At 39.4% G+C, this 20,755-nt stretch overlaps 1 protein-coding gene across 1 annotated transcript in view; it reads right to left on the bottom strand.

The window, feature by feature from the left end:
• The window catches only part of Kcnh8 (potassium voltage-gated channel, subfamily H (eag-related), member 8), a 376,486-nt gene that overhangs the window by 100,942 nt on the left and 254,789 nt on the right, over positions 1-20,755 (bottom strand). The window contains exon 8 of the mRNA NM_001031811.2: positions 187-384. Within this exon, the coding sequence (NP_001026981.2) occupies positions 187-384 (198 nt within the window). The remainder of the gene's footprint in view (positions 1-186; positions 385-20,755) is intronic.

Here is a 20,755-nt window from a genome sequence, read left to right as displayed (position 1 = left end):
ATACCACCATAGTCTCTGCTAATTTATGTGTATATTAAAGTGCCCCAAACTGATTTCCTAACCAGTGCTTCTAGAATCTTCCAGTATCAAATAATTTACTGCTATTGTGTTTCAGAACTGAGCAAAATGTTAAGAGGGCATCTGGAGACTCAGTTCCCTTTCTTGCTCCTGAAAAAGGTTCCTTACCTCCAATCAGCATGGTGCAGATGGAGAAGATCTTCTCTGCATCTGTGTTAGCAGACACATTCCCAAACCCAACGCTTGTGAGGCTGCTGAGAGTGAAGTACAGGGCCGCAATATAGGCACTTCGGATGGATGGGCCCCCCAGCGTGTTGTTGCCATAATATGGAGATTCCAGTCTCTTCCCCAGCTCATGAAGCCAACCTGGAACGAAGGGAAAAGGACAGGCTTAGAACTGAAAACTAAGTCTCAGTTTAGCTGGTATGGATATGTCCATCTGAACAACTGAGGGTGTAATAAATTAATGGGAAAAAGAGTTAAAAAGGAACGATCAGGTTATTTTTATTCATTGCAATACAAAATATAATTTTCTGTTCAAAGTGATTGGTGGTGGCAGAGGTTGAAATAGAAATGCTTACTCTTAGCAACAGTGAGAAGCACACACATCCCGTGAAACTCATCTCAGCTGTCATTTTAAAGGGACACAAGGGCAGAAAGGTGTTTTATTTTACCTCATTTACTCTAGCTGGTGCTGAAATGGAAAGTGCCTCTCCTATGCTAGGCAATCACTCCACTGCTTGAACTACACCCCATCCCTGAGTCGTACTTTAAACCGGACATGATAAACAGCTTCATACAAATGGGTGTTGCTCCTGCTTGGTAAAACCCTCTCCACTTCATAATTGACTGATACTAAGTTATCATCTAAGTACCGTTTTCTAAGTACCTTAGACCTTGCTGCTTTACTCCGAAGATCTCGCCAGAATCTCACTCTGTGTTAGGGAGAGCAGGGACCCTGCGCATATAAGTGATATTCAAACAGAATTTGATGCTCCACAGCTATTTTAGGACATAGTGTGATTTTATCTAGAGGGAATGTTTTAAATGTGTCTAGCATATCATACCTCAATTATATTGTTATGGATTTATAAAAATCTGTGTTAATAAAATGGAAAGAGTGCCATCTTCTACAATGAAAATAAAACATAAGGCCACTTTAAAATATTTTATTGACCTAGGCAACTACCCAGGGCTAGTGAAGTCATGGATCTTGGAAGAGAACCTATAACTGCCACTTTACTAGACCAGCATAATCCCTAATTGCATTCTAAAAATGTGTCCTTACACCTACAGATTAGTGTAGTCCTCACCCCTCCCCCCATCAAGGAAACTCTTCTTTGCAATAGTCATAGAGCATTACAGAAAAATTATGACCAATAAAATGCAGTTGTGGAGGCCAGTCCCAAATGGATATATCTATGATATAATGCCTGTACCTAAAGTTCATGGATCATAGCCGAAGACAGGGCAGAAAGATTCTATGAGCCAGAGAACTTGGGAGTTTTCTGTGAGACTGTGTCTTCTAGTAATGTCAGTGGTCTCACCAACATGACTGTCTAAGGATGATCAGAACAAAGACAACAACAATAAACATATGAAAGTGAATGGCAGAAAGACAGTGGGACCTCAGTTCTATACAAAGAGCTATGAACAACTAAGTAATGCTAAGAATAGGAGAAAGAGTTTTCCTTGGGGAAAATCATACAAAAATGGTCAGTCCTGAAAACATAAACACACATACAAGTAATGTTATACAGACTGAGCAGATTGTATTTATATATTTAAGTGTATATGCATATAACAACAGCTTTTAAAAGGGAGGTAAAAAATGGAGATTATAAGAAGGAGTGTTTGAGAGAATTTAGGGAAAAAAGGAAGGAGAAAATTATATAATTATAATCTCAAAAATATAAATAATATAAAAACAGAAAACTTTTTAAAATTACAATTCTTAAAATCACAATTAGACAAATTAAACAATTCAGTAAGCATTAAATATTCTATTTGAGACACTTGCCATTTGAGATTTTCTATTTTATTTATGTATGTATTTATTTATTTATTTATTTTTAAACTGAGAATTCACGTCTGAGGAATATCGAATGGCTGAGAAGCACCTAAAGAAATGTTCAAAGTCCTTAGTGATCAGAGAAATTCAAATCAAAACACCCCTGAGATTCCACCTTACACCAATCAAAATGGCTAAGATCAAAACTTCATGTTGACGAGGATGTGGAGAAAGAGGAACACTCCTTCATTGCTGGTGGGATTGCAAACTCGTACAACTACTCTGGAAATCAATCTGGAGGTTCCTCAGAAGATTGGAAATAGATCTACCTGAAGACCCAGCAATACCACTCTTGGAAATATACCCAAAAGATTCCCCACCATGCCAAAAGGGGCATGTGTTACACTATATTCATAGCGGACTTATTTGTGATTGTCAGAAGCTAGAAACAACCTAGATGTCCCATGACAGAAAAATGGATATAGAAAATGTGGTTCATTTACACAATGGAATACTACTCAGCTATTAAGAATGAGGACATCCTGACTTTTACAGGCAAATGGATGAAACTAGAAAATATCATCCTGAGTGAAGTAACTCAGAGCCAAAAGGATGTGCATGGTATGTACTCACTAATAAGTGGATATTACCTCACCCCCACAAAAAAGTATAGAATACCCAAGATACAGACTACAGAGTTCACAAAGGTCAACAAGCTGAAGGAGGGAGGGAGGGAGGAAGGGAGGGAGGGACCTGGGAGGGAAAGTGGAAGGTAGAGAGGGCAGTGGGGAGGGAGGGCACTGGGGTGGGGGGGGGCGGGAGAGGGGAACCTGATTTGGTATTGTTTGAGGGAAAAGAACTGAAGCCCTGAGGGCCAGCAGAAAGAATGGAAAACAGGCAACCTCTGGAAATAGGAGGTTTGGGGGACCCTCTCAGAGATCTGGGAGGTGAGAGACTCTCAAGACTCAATGGGGGGGATCTTAGATGAAATGTCAGACAGTAGGGAGAGGGACTTACAGAGCCCACTTCCATCAGGAAGACAGGACATCAAGTGAGGGATGGGGTTGTCATCCCACAGATACACCTCTTACCCATAATTGTTCCTGTCTGAATAAATTACAGGGATGGAAATGAAGAAAAGCCTGAGGAAAAGAAGATCCAGTGACAAGTCCAAAATGGGATCCAGCTCAAGGGAAGGTCCCAAAGCCTGACACTATTATTGAGACTATGGAACACTCATAAAAAGGGGTCTATCATGAATGCCCCCCGAAAGACCCAACAAGCAGCTGAAAGAATCAGATGCAGTTATTTGGACCCAACCAATGGATAGAAGCAGCTGACCCCTGCTTCTATCATATTAGGGAAGGGTGAAAGAGGCTGAGAAGGGCGATCCTATAGGAGGACCAGCAGTCTCAATTAATCTGGACCCCCAAGATCTCTCAAACACTGGACCACCAAACAGGCAGCATACACCAGCTGATATGAGGCCCCCAACACACATACAGTAGAGGACTTCCAGGTCTGTGTTCATCCAGAGATGATGCACCTAACCCTCAAGAGACTGGAACCCCAGGGAGTTTAGAGGTCAGGTGCAGTGGGGTTGGGGTGGGGACATCCATGTGGAGACAGGGGTGTGGGGAGTAGGTATGGAATTTGGAACTGTCGTAGGGTGGATGGAGTGGCATGGAATAAAATATGGAGTGCAAAAAATAAATTTCTTTAAAAAATAAAAAAATAAATTAAAAAAAGAGATTTTTCTATTTTATAATTCTTTCTCTGATAAGCATACAGGCTTCATACGATTTTGGGACAGCATTCTCAAACCACCAATTAAACTCACTTCATTTAATGGCTGCCCAGAAAAGGATGGAATACCATTACATTTCTTAGTAATAAGATTTTAAAGGTATAGTTTGTAGAACTGGGTTAGGCAATTAAAATGCAAATTTGAAGCAGCTGAGGATTCCCTGACAGCCAGGAGGAAAGCTTGTTGGGACTTAACCATTTCTGGCATCAGATTCTGATGCACTGCATCTTGGTGCACTGTAGGAAGAGGCAGGGCACAAAAGGGAAGTTTGGGAGCAGGATCTGAATCTGCCTGCATCACTTTCAGGATGGGGCCCTCTGCTCTCTGGAAACAGCAGTGGGAAACTGAATAGCTGGGGCCAGGCTTTCCCTCAAGACTCCTCCAAGCTGTGCTCCAAGGGAGTATCATCTCACCATGGCTTGGCCAAGAGTTGATTGGAGAAGAGAGTTCTTTTGCTGTACTTTGGTCATCTTTGATAACTACAGGAAATTCAAAAGATGTCTCTACCCAGAGAGTAACTATCACTAAGTCTACTTTTGGTTCTCAGTTGAAACAAAAGGAGGAAAAATACTCCAGTGAAACCTACACATCCTGCCCTGGACAAGACCTGGGTCGTGGCACCAGAAACATCTGCTGACCTCACTAGATTAGAGTAGTAACTAAATTACAGACTGAGCTTTCTCATTAATAATATAGGGAAAGCAGGCACCCAATACCTTTCTTTACTTACATGTCTTAATTTGAACAAGAGCCAAACATTAAGTTTCTGCAGCAGTTCATTTCCACAGTAAAATGGCAGTTTATGTTAGGACATACACATACTGTACTTTCATTTCCTGCCCACGCTTACACATGTATGAGATTACATTTGAACAAGCAACGCATCATCAGAGAACAGACCTACTTCTGTTGATACCATATCTCCTCTCTGTCTAGCCAACTGTTCATCTATTTGGAGAAACATCTTGTTTTCACATAGAGTTGTGACTGCTACAACTGACAGAGCCGAAGCAGTAGCTGCAATCAAAAAGGAGAGAAAAACCCTAGTAGCTGGAAGGGAGGTCACACTCACAATTCTGGAGACTGGCTCTGGACTAAATAAAACTTCACAGAACAGCTTGTCTGAAATGAGCACACATGTTCTATAGTGGGGCAGTGCTGTGCAGAAGACACACTATTTAGCCAATTTTGATTCTGTTTTTACACCAGAGAAATTAATTTTTTTTTTCTAAAGGGAATGGATGCCCTAGAACAGTCTGTCTGCTTCTGCCTGGGTTGGACAAAAACAACCATACACAGAAAGGCATAAAATCTAAATATATAGAACATGCTGCCATGTGTTAAAAACAAAAGATTTACAATAACCTTGTTGTTAAACAGAGAGGCTGAAGAGCAGAGATTTGTGAAGTAAGCAGCAAGAGATCTCAAGGACAGAACAATTCTTGATGAGCAAGCCCAGAAAAGCTCATAATCTGCAGGATGATTCAACATGCATATAGAGTTGTATACTTGCTATGGACCCAGTGTTTTGCTTCAATACCTACATTTAACTCTGAAAAGAAGTTTGTTTTTATTTTTCTCTCTCTAGGGTCCTTACATTAATAGCCTTAGCCTTTCTGTTTCCATGTATACATTCACAATCCGAACAAGAGGGACCCAATTTCCACAACAAACATATCCCTAGAAGTTGGTTTGTATTAGCATCCAGCAAATGGCCATACATTATAAGCTTGTCATAAAAATATGGTCTATAAGAAGGTATGATATGAATCGCTTTGGTTTTATAAAAACTTCAAGATGCGAAGAACAGTCCAGCAAAATGTAAGCAATTTAAATGAGATATACATGTGTCTTTAGCTATGTGTCTACAGGGAGAGAAAGGAAGAAACTAGCCAATAATCAAACCTATAATTCAAGCTGTGCTCTACTTAAGGCTGAACCATGCTGTAGTAATAGTAAATTAGAAGCACAAATGCGGTAGAATACAATGTTCTTTCAGTTACTTTGCGTGTGGCTAACTTGTCATCAGCCAACACTAGAGTTCTGGACTATGCTTGGATGGTGCCATTTTCATGCCCTGGATACACAGCAACCCTAGGAACAGAAGCACAGTTGTCGTCCAGTTTTTGATCCATTACTTGACAAATGACTGCAGTTTTGGAATTGTTATGTATATTTGAAAGACAAGGACACTAAGACTCAGAGATTTGAAGTAATGTATTCAAAGCAGCAATGGTAAGATTTTAAGCCAAATCTGTGTGTTGCTTGACCCAGCAAACATTTTTAAGAAGTCAGGAAGGGTGGACTCAGAGAAGGAGAGGCAGACAATGAGACATGCACGCTCAGGAAAGTTTTCACTCTGTACACCTGGAATCTCAGTCCTACAAAGGAGCACTGACACTGGATTGCTCAGAGTAATTAGTGAGTATGTCTTGTAAGATGGCTTTCCTGATGGAGGGCTGCACTGGGCACTGTATCTCTGCTCCTGAAATGAGAGCAGATGAGGCTTCCTCAGTTTGGACAGCTTGGCAGGCACCTAGACAGGGAGTCTAAGTATGGGCCTAGCCTAGTGGAGGGGCACTGAATGGTGCTGTACCTGCGGTCCTAGTAGACATTATTTGAATGCCAAGTGATTTGATGAATATCCACATGGCAGTTTTTATTTTTCTCAACCTTTGAGATAACTAACTTTTTGGCTTTTGCATGGATCTTATGGGATAAGTTATCGGTTTTATCTCTTTATCTCTTTTAAGTCTGAGGTACAAGCCTATAATTTTTTAATTTAAGTAGCCCTGCTTTTTTGGTCACACCAGAAAAAAAAAATGATAATCATTTCATTTGTATTTTTTTTCTCCCAGTCTGCTTTGATTTCCTTCTGGGACATTGAGGTATAATTAACAAATAAACATATATGTACTTATATGTGAATATATGAGTATGTTTATATGTTTAATCTTTGATAGACAACATAGTGGCTTAATGTATACACTATGAAATGAGTACCATAATGAAGATCATTAGCATATCTATAAACCCACAGTTGCATCATTTTTGTGGATGTGAGAATTTTAAAGACCAGTCTTCATAATTCTAAACTTTACAACATGCTTGCATTAACTGCATTATCATTAACTATATTGTTTACCTCATCAACTCATATGACCATGCTCTCTACTATGTGATCTCAAACTATGACTTTCAATTGTGCAGTGCTTCAATAGTTCTTGAATAAATTTGCACCTTCCGTGCCCACTGCTCTGAAAATAAGAAAACGTGCCCCCAAATCTTAATGTCATATTGAAAAATAATGGAATATTTATCTGAATGCAAACCACAGTGTGAGCATGGCATATATACATACCTTAATGTTTAAATTTCAAATCGTACTGTAACTAAGATCAAACTTTCTAACAAAATGTTTGGACGAAGCATAAAAAACCAGAATTGCTTAGTTTCTTTGGGTCTTAAATGGGGGACGAACTTGTAAGGGTGGGACTGGGAGGAGGGGAGAAATGAGGTCTGTAATTGGGGTATAAAGTGAATAAATAAATTGATTAATGAAAAGGAACCCAGCATTGTAATTCAAATTTCTCCCCTCTTTTCCTTCTGAGGACCTACTAACTCCCTTTGTAACTCATTAGAAGAAGTACATTGTGATTCTTGGGATCAGAAAAAAAGGTAGGTTACTGGCTGACAGAGAGGAACTGGAACAATGTCTGTGACCCTGACTGAGAACAGCACATGGGCTGTCACCCTCTCAGACTTCCTAAAAAGGGGCTGAGTGCTGACAGAAACCATGAAGAATTCAGAAGGGAGTGAGGTATATTGAGAAAAGGGTTCAAGATCGGAATGTGTGCAAGTTTCTTTGTGCACATGTGTGTGGAGGGGAGGGAGTTACTGAAATCAAAAGCATTAGCACAGTGGTTTATTTCCTGCTACAGGTTCTCTCTCTCTCTCTCTCTCTCTCTCTCTCTCTCTCTCTCTCTCTCTCTCTCTCTCTCTCTCTCTGTCTTGTGCAGTGTTTGGTACTGAATTCTGCTCCTTAGGAATTCCAGGGATCAATCCCATAATTAGCCTCCAAACGCTGACACCATTGCATACACTAGCAAGCGTTGGCTGAAAGGACCCTGATATAGCTGTCTCTTCTGAGACTAGGCTGGGGCCTATCAAACACAGAAGTGGATGCTCACAGTCAACTATTGGATGGATCACAGGGCCCCCAATGGAGGAGCCAGAGAAAGTATCCAAGGAGCTAAAGAGATCTGCAACCCTGTAGGTGCAACAACATTATGAACTAACCAGTACCCCGGAGCTCTTGACTCTAGCTGCATATGTATCAAAGGATGGCCTAGTCGGTCATCACTGGAAAGAGAGGCCCATTGGACACGCAAACTTTATATGCCCCAGTACAGGGGAATGCCAGGGCCAAAAAATGGGAATAGGTGGGTAGGGGAGTGGGGGGGAGAGGGTATGGGAGACTTCTGGGATAGCATTGGAAATGTAATTGAGGAAAATATGTAATAAAAAAAAATTTAAAAAAAAAAAAAGAAATTCCAGGCAAACACTCTATCACTGGGGAATACCCGGAGCCCTGATGGCCCCAGATGTAATACTTAATGCCATGGAAACAGGGCCCTCTAAACTAACAGGTCTGATGCACATGGGAACACATAGAAACTGAGGCAGAATATCTGCCCTGGTTGTGGTCCTAGAGCTGAAAAGAAAAGTGGACATAAGCTTTCATCCCTAACTCAGAAACAACCTGCAACTTGATAACCATGAGCAAAGACAGGCTGCATACTCGGTGGTAGACAATCAAGAAAAACAAACTCAATAGCATCTCTGGGGATTATCTAATTTATATATATATATTTCTTTTTACTCTATTAGTCCTTTGGGTCTGTATAGCTTCCAGTTTAGTGTTATTAGTCACTTTCTGAGTGTATGAATAAATGAGTCTCTGCATCTATATCTGTTTTCTGTGCCCTTTCTAAGTCTCTTCTTTCTTTTTTTTTTTTTGTTTTGTCATATTACAATGTATTTGATTTTGTTTTATTTTAATATATTTTATTTTATTTATTTTTATTCCAGAGGAGACTTTTTGTTTTCTAATGAGTGATAGAAAGGGAGGGGAGATGGAAGAAACTTGGAGGAGTAAAAGGAGGGGAAACTGTAATCAGGATACATTACACAAGAAAAAAATCAATTTGTAATGAAAGAACAACAAAGAATAGCTACTTTTAATTTATCTATATATCTATCATCTATTATCTGTCTATCTGTCTATCTGTCTATCTATCTATCTATCTATCTATCTATCTATCTATCTATCTATCTATCTACCTATCTATCTTACTCATCTTTGTTGTCTCTTACAATAACTGTACTGCATAGAGTGTAGAAGAGACACCTCAGGCATCACCTGCCACTAAGTTCTTTTTTCTTTAATAACCTTTTTATTTTTATATACAGACAAAAAGGAGAATGTATCAGGGTATGGTGAGACATGACTATAATCTCATTGCGTGGGACACAGAGGCAGAATTACCACTGCAAGTTTAAAGCCAGCCTGGCCAACATAGGGAGTTCCAGACAAGCCAGGGTTACATAGAGCTCTTGTTTCAAACAACAATTAAAAAAAGCAAAAGAATGAGAGCATAGAGGTCCTAATCTATCATATTCATTTAATCAAATTCCCCCAAGTTTTCTATTCTATATTACCATGTACTTTTGTCAAAAACTGTGAAATTAGCATTGGTATCTTATTAACGAGGCTATGGACTGTTCATATTTTAATTGAAGCTATACTTTGTTCACAGATCTAGTAATCAATAGTGGAAGGGAACCACACTTGGCCTTTAATACTGGTCTGATGTATTAAGGGATAGGAACCAGTCACTTGCAGGTACCACTAATCCCACATTTTGATCCTCACATTTTTAAGTGGCACAATTTTCTCTTGAGGTAAACAACTGAAACAAAAAATAATTTATTTCAACAAAGTAGAGACTGTTCAGAAAACAGATCCTGTCTCTGACCTTGTCAGTAATCAATAGTCAATTCTTTATGCACCCACTGGCTTTTCTATTTTTATCAAACTTGGATGTGATGTGTAGACTATTGAGAGATCTGTAGGTTCTGTTTCACATCTAAAACCTATGACATATGTTCCTTAATATTTCTACAGGAATGGTTAGTACTTTTTAAGGCTAAATAGTGGTTTGATGAGGCATTCATCTTACATTTTCATAATGAACATTTCCACTGTAACCTATATTTGTTTCATGATATTATATTATAAATTAGAGAAGACTTGAGATGTGATGCAAAGGGTATTAAGAATATGGTTTAATTCCTTAGTTTATCATGTGCCATCCAGGGTTTTGTGGCCACTCTATTCTATTATAAAACGAATAAGAATTGGCTAATGCAAGGTCAGATAATGGCAATGCCAAAAGTTTAAATAGGGAAGGCTGGCAGTGTGGAGGCAATAAGAGAAGTCTATACTACTGCACCAACAATGTGTGAGGTAACAGTAGTGACACAAATCTGGTTCCCAGGAGAGGCTGCTATCTGAAAAGTTAACATTTTTTTTTCCATTGGCCAAAGGCTCGCTAGCAGCTACTGCTAAAATAAACATGAAGACTATTGCATTTTGAAGCACATGACATGTCTGCTCTATTTCCATGGTGAAACAGTCTTTCAGACCAGGGGATCCTATGAGCTCTTATAGTCACCAAGAAAAGTGAACACTTGTTGTAAAACTACTCCTGCATTTGCCTGTTCTCTGTGGTCTACTAAGAATTTGAAAATTTCACATAGTTAAAAAAATTACTCTTTTGATTGGGGGTGCTTTTTACTTAAGCACTGTGTGATGGCTAACACTGTCTTTTCAAATCAACCAGAAGACAGTCCTCCGCTGAGACCTGTGCTTATCTAGATTAAGTTTTAATTAGGGGAGCTGCATTATTCCATAGACTGGGATCCTGAACTGAATGCAAGGGAGAAAGCGAGATGAGCACTAGCATCCACTCAGCCAGCTGCCGCAGCCACGGCCTCTCTTCTATGATGGATTGTACCCTCAGTCTGTGCATCCAAGTAAACCCTTATTTACTTAAGATGCTTGTGTTAGGTATTTTATTACAGCATCAGGGAAAGTCACTAATAGTAAATTAATTTAAGTATTACACTGTCAAATAGGTCATTTTCACACATACACACACACACACACACACTCTCACACACACACACACTCACACACACACACACACACTAACACTCACACAGACACCACTACTAGCAACCGCCCCAATAAAAGCAATCCTAGGCAGAATGAGAAGCATGGGATGATTGGAAAGCATGGTTGAGCAGCTACTATGGCGTTTCCTGATTGATCCTGCAAAGAAGCAGAGCATGCCATCTGTTTCCAGCTAACTAGGACACTTCCAGATGCTTCCAAATCTCAACTAAAAATAGAGGAAATTGTAACAAAGATTAGGCTCATGGCTAAGTTGGCAGAACACAGACGGCGAACTGCTTGCTTCAGCCTTCTTACATAAAACAGGTACACTTAACAGCACTTTCAGAGGTGTGCCCCAACACGGACACTTCTTCCTTAGGTTAGTTGCTCTGGTGGCTTAGTCAGATTCTGGAATATACATCTATGACTGAGCTTGGAGTATTACTTCCAAAGATTACTTTTCACTCAGAAATATCTTAATCTAAAGCACTCGGTACTTCCATTGGGCCGAAAAATCTGTACAAGAAATACAGAATGGAATAAACATAACCAAAGACAGGCACATCACTTAATTTCATTGTTTATACACTAAAGGGTCCATTATCTGCTACTGATCTGCTTGCTGACTTCCTCTTTTCCTGAGGGTTTAGAATGATAAAAAGCTAGAGAAGAGAAATTCAAGGATGTGTCTTCAAGAGGTAAACAGTTTTCTGCTGGTTTGCCCGATTGTCTGGCAGTCATTTAACCGAAAAGGATAGAGCTCTGTCATCTCTTGAAAAGGAGTCTTAAGTTAGCCTGGAAGGCAAAATTTAAGTTCTGATATTTCTTTCAAGTGAGTAGAGGGAATCACATTGCACCATTACAATGGGAACTCCAAAACTTAGCAAACCATGAAACTCACTTGGATGCTCTACTTAGGGTCCATGAGGTGTTCTTTATAACAGCTCAGTGTCACACTCTAACCAGGGCCTTTCTTTCCTTCCACTTTCTAGGAAAAGTTTAAATATCTTTGGGATGTCAGCCTTTATTCTCATTCAGACTGACTCTCACATCTAACAATGCATCTCAAAGTGTACAAAGAACTTTCATGACTTGATGGGTTATGGTATAAAACTGGGGAGGGGGGAGCTGAAGGTCTGATGGGACACTTTTAAATGAGATACGCAGTGTAGAGGTATGGGCACCATGAGGAGAAGCAAGAAATGCAAGAGAGATAGAAAAGAAGCATGAGTATAAAGTGCGTGTCAGAGCCAGGCATTCAGATACTATACGAGCTAGGCACTAGAGCATCCCAGCACTACAGCGTTGCAGCTAGAGCAGAGATCGGAGAGCGGTTGTAGAAGGATGCTGTCCATGGTTTTGATTTCCTGGTTAGCCATTTAATCTCTGAAATTCTCTTAGTCTTCTCCACTCTACAATGAAGATGACAGCAGCTCACATCACAGGCTGCTTTGTGGTTAAGAGTTATAACTCATGCAAAACGCCCAGAGGAATGCATATGGCAGCACCCTCATCAAGCAATAGGCTGCTGCTTCAAAGGCATGGACATTTTGTTGAACTAAGATTCATGTGGACTTAAATTATGCTTTATTGTTGAAAACATACAGAATATCTTTCCAGCTTTTGGATAAGCAGAAAATAACATACCAGTTACATCACTGTTAGGAGCCAATGGCTTGTCAGTTATATTTACAGTGTATGGCACTTTCTATCACACACACACACACACACACACACACACACACACACACTCACACATGATCAAGCTGTAAAGAAGTTTGTGAAGTTTTCTGTAATTGATGTGCTATGTGGCTCTGCAACACCCTATGATACAAGTTGTGTGTTATTATATTTTCATTCGTGAATTCATGATGAGATTATGTGATGATCATCAGAACTATAGAAAATTTTATTTAATCCTGTACCATGTACATTAATTTTTTTTGGAACTGTAAGAGCTAAGAGGCTCAGTCCTCAATGTACATATTAAAATGGTGGTGATTAAGAATGTTGAGACAAAAACACAAATAAAGGTAGGTGTGTATTGGAGAGACAGATGAGTTCTTGAATCTGGATTTGTCAAAACTGAAAGACAATATATTGTTTGGTATGCTATTCTATGTCTCCATATTCCTTCGGTATGCACCAGTCTCCTAATGGACTCCATCTCTTTTATGGAAATTGTGATCCTTGTACGTTTTTCTCTGGTATCAATTTTCTCTTCTGCCTGCAGATAGGAACATTTCATGATGTCATCTCCCCCCTGCTTTCTGTTAGCACACCAGGACATATGGCTTATGGCCTTTGTGTTCTTTCTGTGGATGGAAAGTTTTTTGAGATCTCTCACTTCTTCCCTTGGGAGCCTTAGCGATTTTTCCAAAGGTAGAAAGGGATGTGTTAATGTTCTGTGTAGGCAGTCGTGGGTAATAGAAGAGCTTTTCGGAACCACAGATTGAACTCCAGCAACTTCTTGGTGCTTCAGTTTCCAGGAATAGAACTCTAGTTACTTTCTTATTGACTTCGCAAGAGATTTTATATAGGTCAGATCTACACTGCTGAGAAATCAAAGATCTTACTACTGTTATTTTTTATGAGGATCTACTTCTTCATGTGATTTTCTTTGACATCTTTAAAATTGTTAGATAAACTAGGCATCCCAAGTCACCTGTTAACCATACCACTAGTTAGTGCCTGACTTCCATTTTCAGTCACAGACACCAGCTCTTTGCCTACAGATTCATATGTGGCAACTCTAATGCCCCTTTAAAGGGGTAATAGGAGTAGAGAAAAGGTGATATAATCTCCAGCCTGGCACACAAAAGCTGGTTAACTCACAATGTCACCCAAGTGAAGCACATTGTTTAATCAGAAGTCTAATCAGGGTCAACAGTCTTTGAAAAGCAGTCTTGAATGATGGAGTACCACCTCAAGCACCCGCAGCCTATCTCCCTTTGAGGTCCACACATTTTCTCTCCCTGCTAAGTGTTAACCCATCTCTCTCTGGCCATGTCCTATCTACTCATTAGCCCTTTGCCCTTTGCCATTTATGTGTGATAGTGTGTGGGATGGAGCCTGTCATTATTCAAAACCATAGAAATTTCTGAAGCAACAACTTAAGAAAAAGTGGGAAATGGAGAGTCCAGAGAAAGAAGGAAGGAATCCATTTGGAAGAAATGCAAATGACAAAAAAAAAAAAAAAAGGTCCAGGAAAACCTTCTTTTGGTTGGTGATGAAGAAAATATCTACTGGCCCTAAAGCAAAAGTCTGTTGACATAAATGGAACAAAAAGCTGACAGCCACTGCAGAGCCTTGTCATTCACTGGCAAAGCCAGTCTGTACAAGGTCAACCACCCTTTTGTTTAAGACCATTCCATTCCATCAGAGGCCTCAAGGACTTTTCACCCCCCCCCTACTCTTGTAATTAACCTCCAACACTGAACCATGTCATGTCAATTCCTCTGACTGACAGTTTCCTTTTCAGTTGCTGTGATGAAATTTACTTTGAGAAAAGCAACTTAAGGGAGAAAGGGTCTCTTTGGCTCAGAATTATAGGTTTTAACCCATAATTGTGGGCAAGGAAAGGTGGCAGGCACTTGAAGCAGTGGCATTATATCCACTGTCAAGAGCAGAAAGCCATAAATTAATGAGCACATGATGGTGATCTTTCCATAAAATGATGAACCTACAGTCAAGGTGTATTCTTCCCCCTTAATTCGACACAATCGAGAAAGATCCCTGGGAGCAGTGGTTCTCAACCTGTGGGTGGCAACCTCACCCAGATGAGTCACATATCATATATCCTGCATCTCATAACGATCCATAACAGTGGCAAAATTACCATTATGAAGTAGTTGTGAAATAATTTTATGGTTGGGGTCACCTTAAACAGTTGCAGAATTAAGAAGGTTGAGAATCACTGCCTTAGAGGCACGGCTATAGCTCAACTTAATCTAGACTATTGTTCCTTAAGACTGCCTTCCCAGATGATTCTAGATTGTGTCAAGCTGACAGTGAAAACTAACCAACCTATGTTCTATGCTGAAAACAAATTTACTCCATGTGCTAGTGAGCTGCAACACTTTCGAGAAAGTTCTGACAATCAGAATGTTCATTCTGAGGTAGTGGACCTCCAGGGAGCCTATGTGAATAATTACATCAGAGGTTTAGAGACCCCAGAGCCACAGGAACCAACAAAAGCCTTTCTTACTCATTTGCCAGAACCTTGCTCTACTGAATTTGAAACAAATGTGTTGTTTATGTTACCATGCCAGTTCCTCCAAAAGCCACAGCCTGATTTTGGGAATCATGGGTATCATTCAGCATTTCTAATGAGTAACACTTGACAGTCAGCTTCAAACCATCTCTGCCACGGTCATCTTTTTAAAATCCTATTAGGCTACCTCCAATGCTGCAGATCTCCTCTTTGAGCATTCCACAATCCTGTCCTTTGTCAAAGTTTTCCTTGGTGTTTTGTCTGAGGCAGCGGTGGTTTGGTTTTTCTTTGTTTTGAGTGGTGGGGTTTGTTGCTGTTGTTGTTTAGGGCTTTGGCAGCAATTGTCCTTTCATGATAAGACTGATTCCTTAATTCTCCATTCGGACATCTGGTTCCTAACCAATTTATAATAACAACAACTCCATTTCTTTTTCTTCCAGCTACTCCTGAAGTGGTTCCTTTAACCAGGGAAAATGAAATTACCTTTAGTGTTTCCTCTGTTCAATTGTCTGCACACCATAGACAGTTTTGACCATAAACCATGTTCTTTAGCATGCTGTGTAGAAGGTAGGGAGATGGATGCTCAATATTCTATATCCTATAGTGGGAACTTTATACAAGCATAGACAAAAATCATACAACTGAACAAAATGAAGTGCTGGCTGGAGCAGTGAGAATAAGTCTTGCAGAGCACTATGTCATCCTCAAAGAATGATGTAACCCTTGACCTCATGAACTCTGAATATCTACGACTGCTGCAGGAGACCTCTGAAAGAGTAAGCTCATTAATGTTCCATTATGGTGTGGAAGTTGGGGTTTATAAGTGATATATATATATATATATATATATATATATATATATCACTTATATGTGTGTGTGTAATATATATATATACATACATATATATGTGTATATATATATATATATATATATATATATATATATATATATAAAAAACACTTGCTGGGAGGAAGGATATTCTTTCTTCAGTGGTGTAGCTATTTACACGTTCCCCATGCTTCTGTAAAAGTAACCCCTGAATCATGTTCCTACAAGTGACCCCAAGTTACCAGGCTGGATTTGGGTAGAATTCTTTCTCTTTTTTTTATTGTTTAATTGTTAGTATAATTTCTGGGGTGACCCAAATATTTACTCATCTGCAAAGTCCATCCAACAGTGGGCTTAAGGAAGAGAGAAGAAGACCTTGTAAAGTCCAAGGTCAGCAGGGTTTGGACTGCAGTGGCGGCAACGAGTAGCTAAGATCTTTGAAAACACGAGTGGTGGGCACCAGGCCAGGAAGACATGTATAAAACCACACAGCTGACTTGAACACAATGATTTAATCTGACCATTGTGCTGATTTCCTTCCCCTGCTATACAATCCATATCATAAAGGATGAAAAGAAAATCATAAGTTATTCAACCCATATTTCTAGCTGTGGATACTCAGATACTTCTGGACCAATGTGCTACAGTTTCTTACAGGTGCAGGCCTGGTTGGTCAGCAACCACCTTTGTACTGCATCTCCTGCTGGGTGGTGCAGATGCCGGGATTGCCCTGTCTTGCTGCCACCCAAGATATACTTCTATCCATATATCCCTGATAAGTGCACTTTGTGCAATCCTGGTTTTGTCTGTGTCTCTGTTTCATCATTAACACCTTCTGCCATTGGCAGCTGGCTCTCAAGGACTGTTGTGCTAAAGTAGTATGGTGCAAGAAGTCGTGTCAAATATATTTAACATACAAGTTCACAGGTTTAAAAATAGTTTCCTCTCCTTCAAAGGTATCAAAATGAGAACCTGCAAGAAAATATGGAATTAAACTGCTATAGCCAAGACAGATGCTCAACATCATGACTGACATCCTAGAAAAACTTTGAAGAAATCTAACAGGAAAAAATGGTGAAGTAATGCTCCCCAATGCATCCATGAGTATGAGAGTGTGTGCATGTATGAGAGAGAGAGAGAGAGAGAGAGAGAGAGAGAGAGAGAGAGAGAGAGAGAGAGAGAGAGAGAGAGAGAATATAATGGGGAGGTTGGCATAATCCTCTCTAGCATCAGGGCATTCACTAAATTCTACTTTGATGATAATTAAGAATAAAAAGTTAATGCCCATTTTGTTCTTTTTTTTTTTCAACTTAGAAAGCTTAGAACAAAGTTTTCCATAAATTGTAAGGCAAATGACATTGAAACATGGGGAAGCTTTGGCAAAAGCTTATAGGAGGTTTGGTGTGACTGAAAAGCTCAAATACAGCTGCATGAGACACCTTTCAGGCCCCAGAGAGGCTCACACAGAACACTTCATATTGCTGAGATTTAACTCTTACACTGCATTCTAGAGAGTAACTTCTAATGATGAATCATTGTTGTGACGCAGTAATTATACACATTTCGAGTCTATTTCAACACACTGTGAATTCTTTCATGAGAAATGATCCTATTTAAGAGAGTATTTGTCCTTTCAAATTTCAGCCTCACAAGTAAAGACAGTGACCTATTATTCACAGCAATCATTCTCTCATTGGTTATGCTGGCCCATAGAGACCTTACCAGGCAACCCTAGGAACACTGAAGACAGACTCCTGGCTGGCTTGACACAGTAGGCACTATTATGTAAAACTAAGATTTCCAGTGGGGGGAAAAAATCTACTTATTTAAGAAATAATATATTTTCTAAAACAAATCGGGAAAAGTTAGATTTCAAAACATATCATGGAGAAAAACATCATTGCAGCTGAAACAGGAGATTTAAAATGTTATGAGTTAAATCCTTCCTGTAAAGTTATCCAGAAAAAAAAAGTCACTCTAACAAATAAAAAATAAAATTTAAAAGATTATGTAAAAAAAAATGCAAGCCTCCTACAAATATGTAATATAAAAGTTAGATTAGCTCCATGAGATTCTGCAAAGTTCTCTGGAGGTTTAGAGGTCCTGACTGTGCTTCCATGTAAATGAAAATGTCTGAATTAGCGCAATGAAGAAATGTGCTTAGGGATTAAGTGTGTGGAGACAATGCACAAGGTGAAAGCAAGAGCTTCCACAGGAGTAAGTAACATTTTATACTTAACCCAAAGCAATTCAGTACTTAACCAGCTATTGTTTAGCTGTTCAACAAATAATTGCAGGCTTAAAGAAAATTAAAAATTATACAAAAATAATTTCATTAATCATGTAACTTAAAGATAGCATATTAAGACAGCCAGGCCTTGTGGCACACCTGTGACCCCAGCACTCAGGAGGCTGAAGCAGGAGGTCCAAGGTCAGGTTATTTGGTGAGAGTCTATCTCAAAAGAAATAAAATGTCTACACTATGGCTGTGATCTCTTGACTACTACACCACATCACTTGTTTCTAGCAATTACTGCATGTGCTGGCAACAGAGGAAGTACAGAGTATCCCATGATCTCAGTTGATATCTTCATCAATGAGTAAAGTTGGCTTATTCATTTTCTGAACCTAATTGCATTATGGTTTGGGTGGTTATCTATCGGTGTTGTTGAGCACAAACTTTTTTCTGTAGGAAGCTTATTGAGTCTTTCCCCTCAAAGGGGGTGTGGCACCCTGACACCTACAATGCCACCTCCTGGAGGATGGTGTCATACACTTTCATGAATCATAGGATCTTGAAATGACACACTTGCCAACTGGCTGTTTGAGAAACAGTTTCCTGAATCGTTCCCCAGGCTGTCACACAGAGTCTCTACCTTTCCCAAATTACACTACTTCAGTCGCAGTCTTGATAACTGTAAGCCTAGACAAGTACACTTTGAAAATCAATAAAATTTGCCTGCACTAAAGCATAATTTTATGAGTAGATGATAAAATTAGAAATACTGCCCTCCTTCTGCATGTAATGCTCCAAAGAATCAACCTTGAGTGAATTCCATTTCAGTCTTGAAAGATTGCTAAAAATAAGCCGGTAATCCCTGATCATGGCCAGCAGGTTGTTGGTACAGACTGCCAGAAGTTTGGGCATTGACTTCAAAACAAGTTATGCACACCTTCATAGGAGGCAAGTCTAGGTGTCAGATGAACAACAGGAACACCAACAGTGCTGAACATCAACAAGGTGTTCAATAAATCTTTTGCATCACTTAATTCTCTTATGCCAATAACATCACTAATATCTTTATCTTATAAGTTGTATTTTAGACATATAGCACTCATACATTTACACATAGAAAGTAAAGAGCCCAGACTTAAAGTCTGGATTTTAAATGCATATTCCTTAAAAAAACAAACAAACAAACAAACAAACAATAAATTTTTCCCACAGGTACCAATCTCAGGTTCACAGAGGGTTTCATAGTCAAAGGTGAGATATAAGTCACACCTGAATAGAATATTAAAAAGTACTAAGAACTTCATGGAACTAGATGAGCAAAGATTGCTACATTTGCCCTTACCATCTCAACTGGCTGGATCTTCTATGACCTACTTTATGCCTGTTTCCTCATAGAACAATTAGTAAGGTGTAGACAAGCAAAGCATAATAGGACTTGAATTGACCAGTAATGGAAAGGTAGGACTCTTAGAGCTATGTGAGATTCTGGGCTCTGAAGTTTCTGGGCAATTAGACTTGAGTTTTGTCTGTCTTTTATAACTCATCTCATCAGGAAAAACAAAGCAAAGAGACAGATTTTCTCCCGAAGACTTTAGCTCCAAATAAAGGTCATGTCAGCTGGAGATTTTGGCAGTAGTTTCCTTAGAGATAAAAACTATGGCACATATTTTAATTATTCCTTCATTTTGAGGCTTTTTGAAAAAAAATCTCTTTAAGTGCAAAGAGATTTTCCACAGTAGTACACATGACAGGAAAGAACGAAGAAAAGACGTGCAGGAGATGGTATACCAGATGTCTAATTAGTTCCGATGAAAGAATTATCTTTTCTATCATATATCTATACACTATGTTCAATATTGTTAAAAATTTCCTGGGAAAGGACTGCACTGAAAAATGCTTCATTTATAGAAATATTTCCATAATTCAGATGGCAAGGAAGTTCTTCCTAAGTTTAAGGGTAAACAGTGAGATCACCTACCTCAAGCAACACGTGTGCACGTTTGTGATGAGGACAGCCATAGGAGGCGCTTGGGGGGATGATGCAGGGCAGCTCTCTTCATGCTTCTTTCTCTCCTGACTTGAGATTAAATTCCTAATGTGTGTCACTCAGCAGAGCCCCATCTCTGACTTCTGCTGTGGTAGGGTCACACTGTGCTTTCGGCTCAATCTGCAACCCAACCCATTGTGGTGATTTCCGTCATCTGTTTATTCAGTCTCTCTCTCTGTGATGAGGTTAGTGACCAATGCTCTTGGCCCTGTTCTTTGGTCTTAAGGAAGCTTTTACACAGAAAAAATATATACCAAAATAGATATTTTTGACTTGTTCATTTGTATGTTTGACCCCACCCCTTTTTGGTGCTGAGCATGGCAAGCATCCTCTCTACCACTCACTATATACCTA

Source organism: Mus musculus, chromosome 17, assembly GCF_000001635.26.
Source record: "Mus musculus strain C57BL/6J chromosome 17, GRCm38.p6 C57BL/6J".
Taxonomy (NCBI): domain Eukaryota; kingdom Metazoa; phylum Chordata; class Mammalia; order Rodentia; family Muridae; genus Mus; species Mus musculus.
Note: the sequence above shows the minus strand (reverse complement) of the source record. Positions and strands in the feature narration are given on the sequence as shown.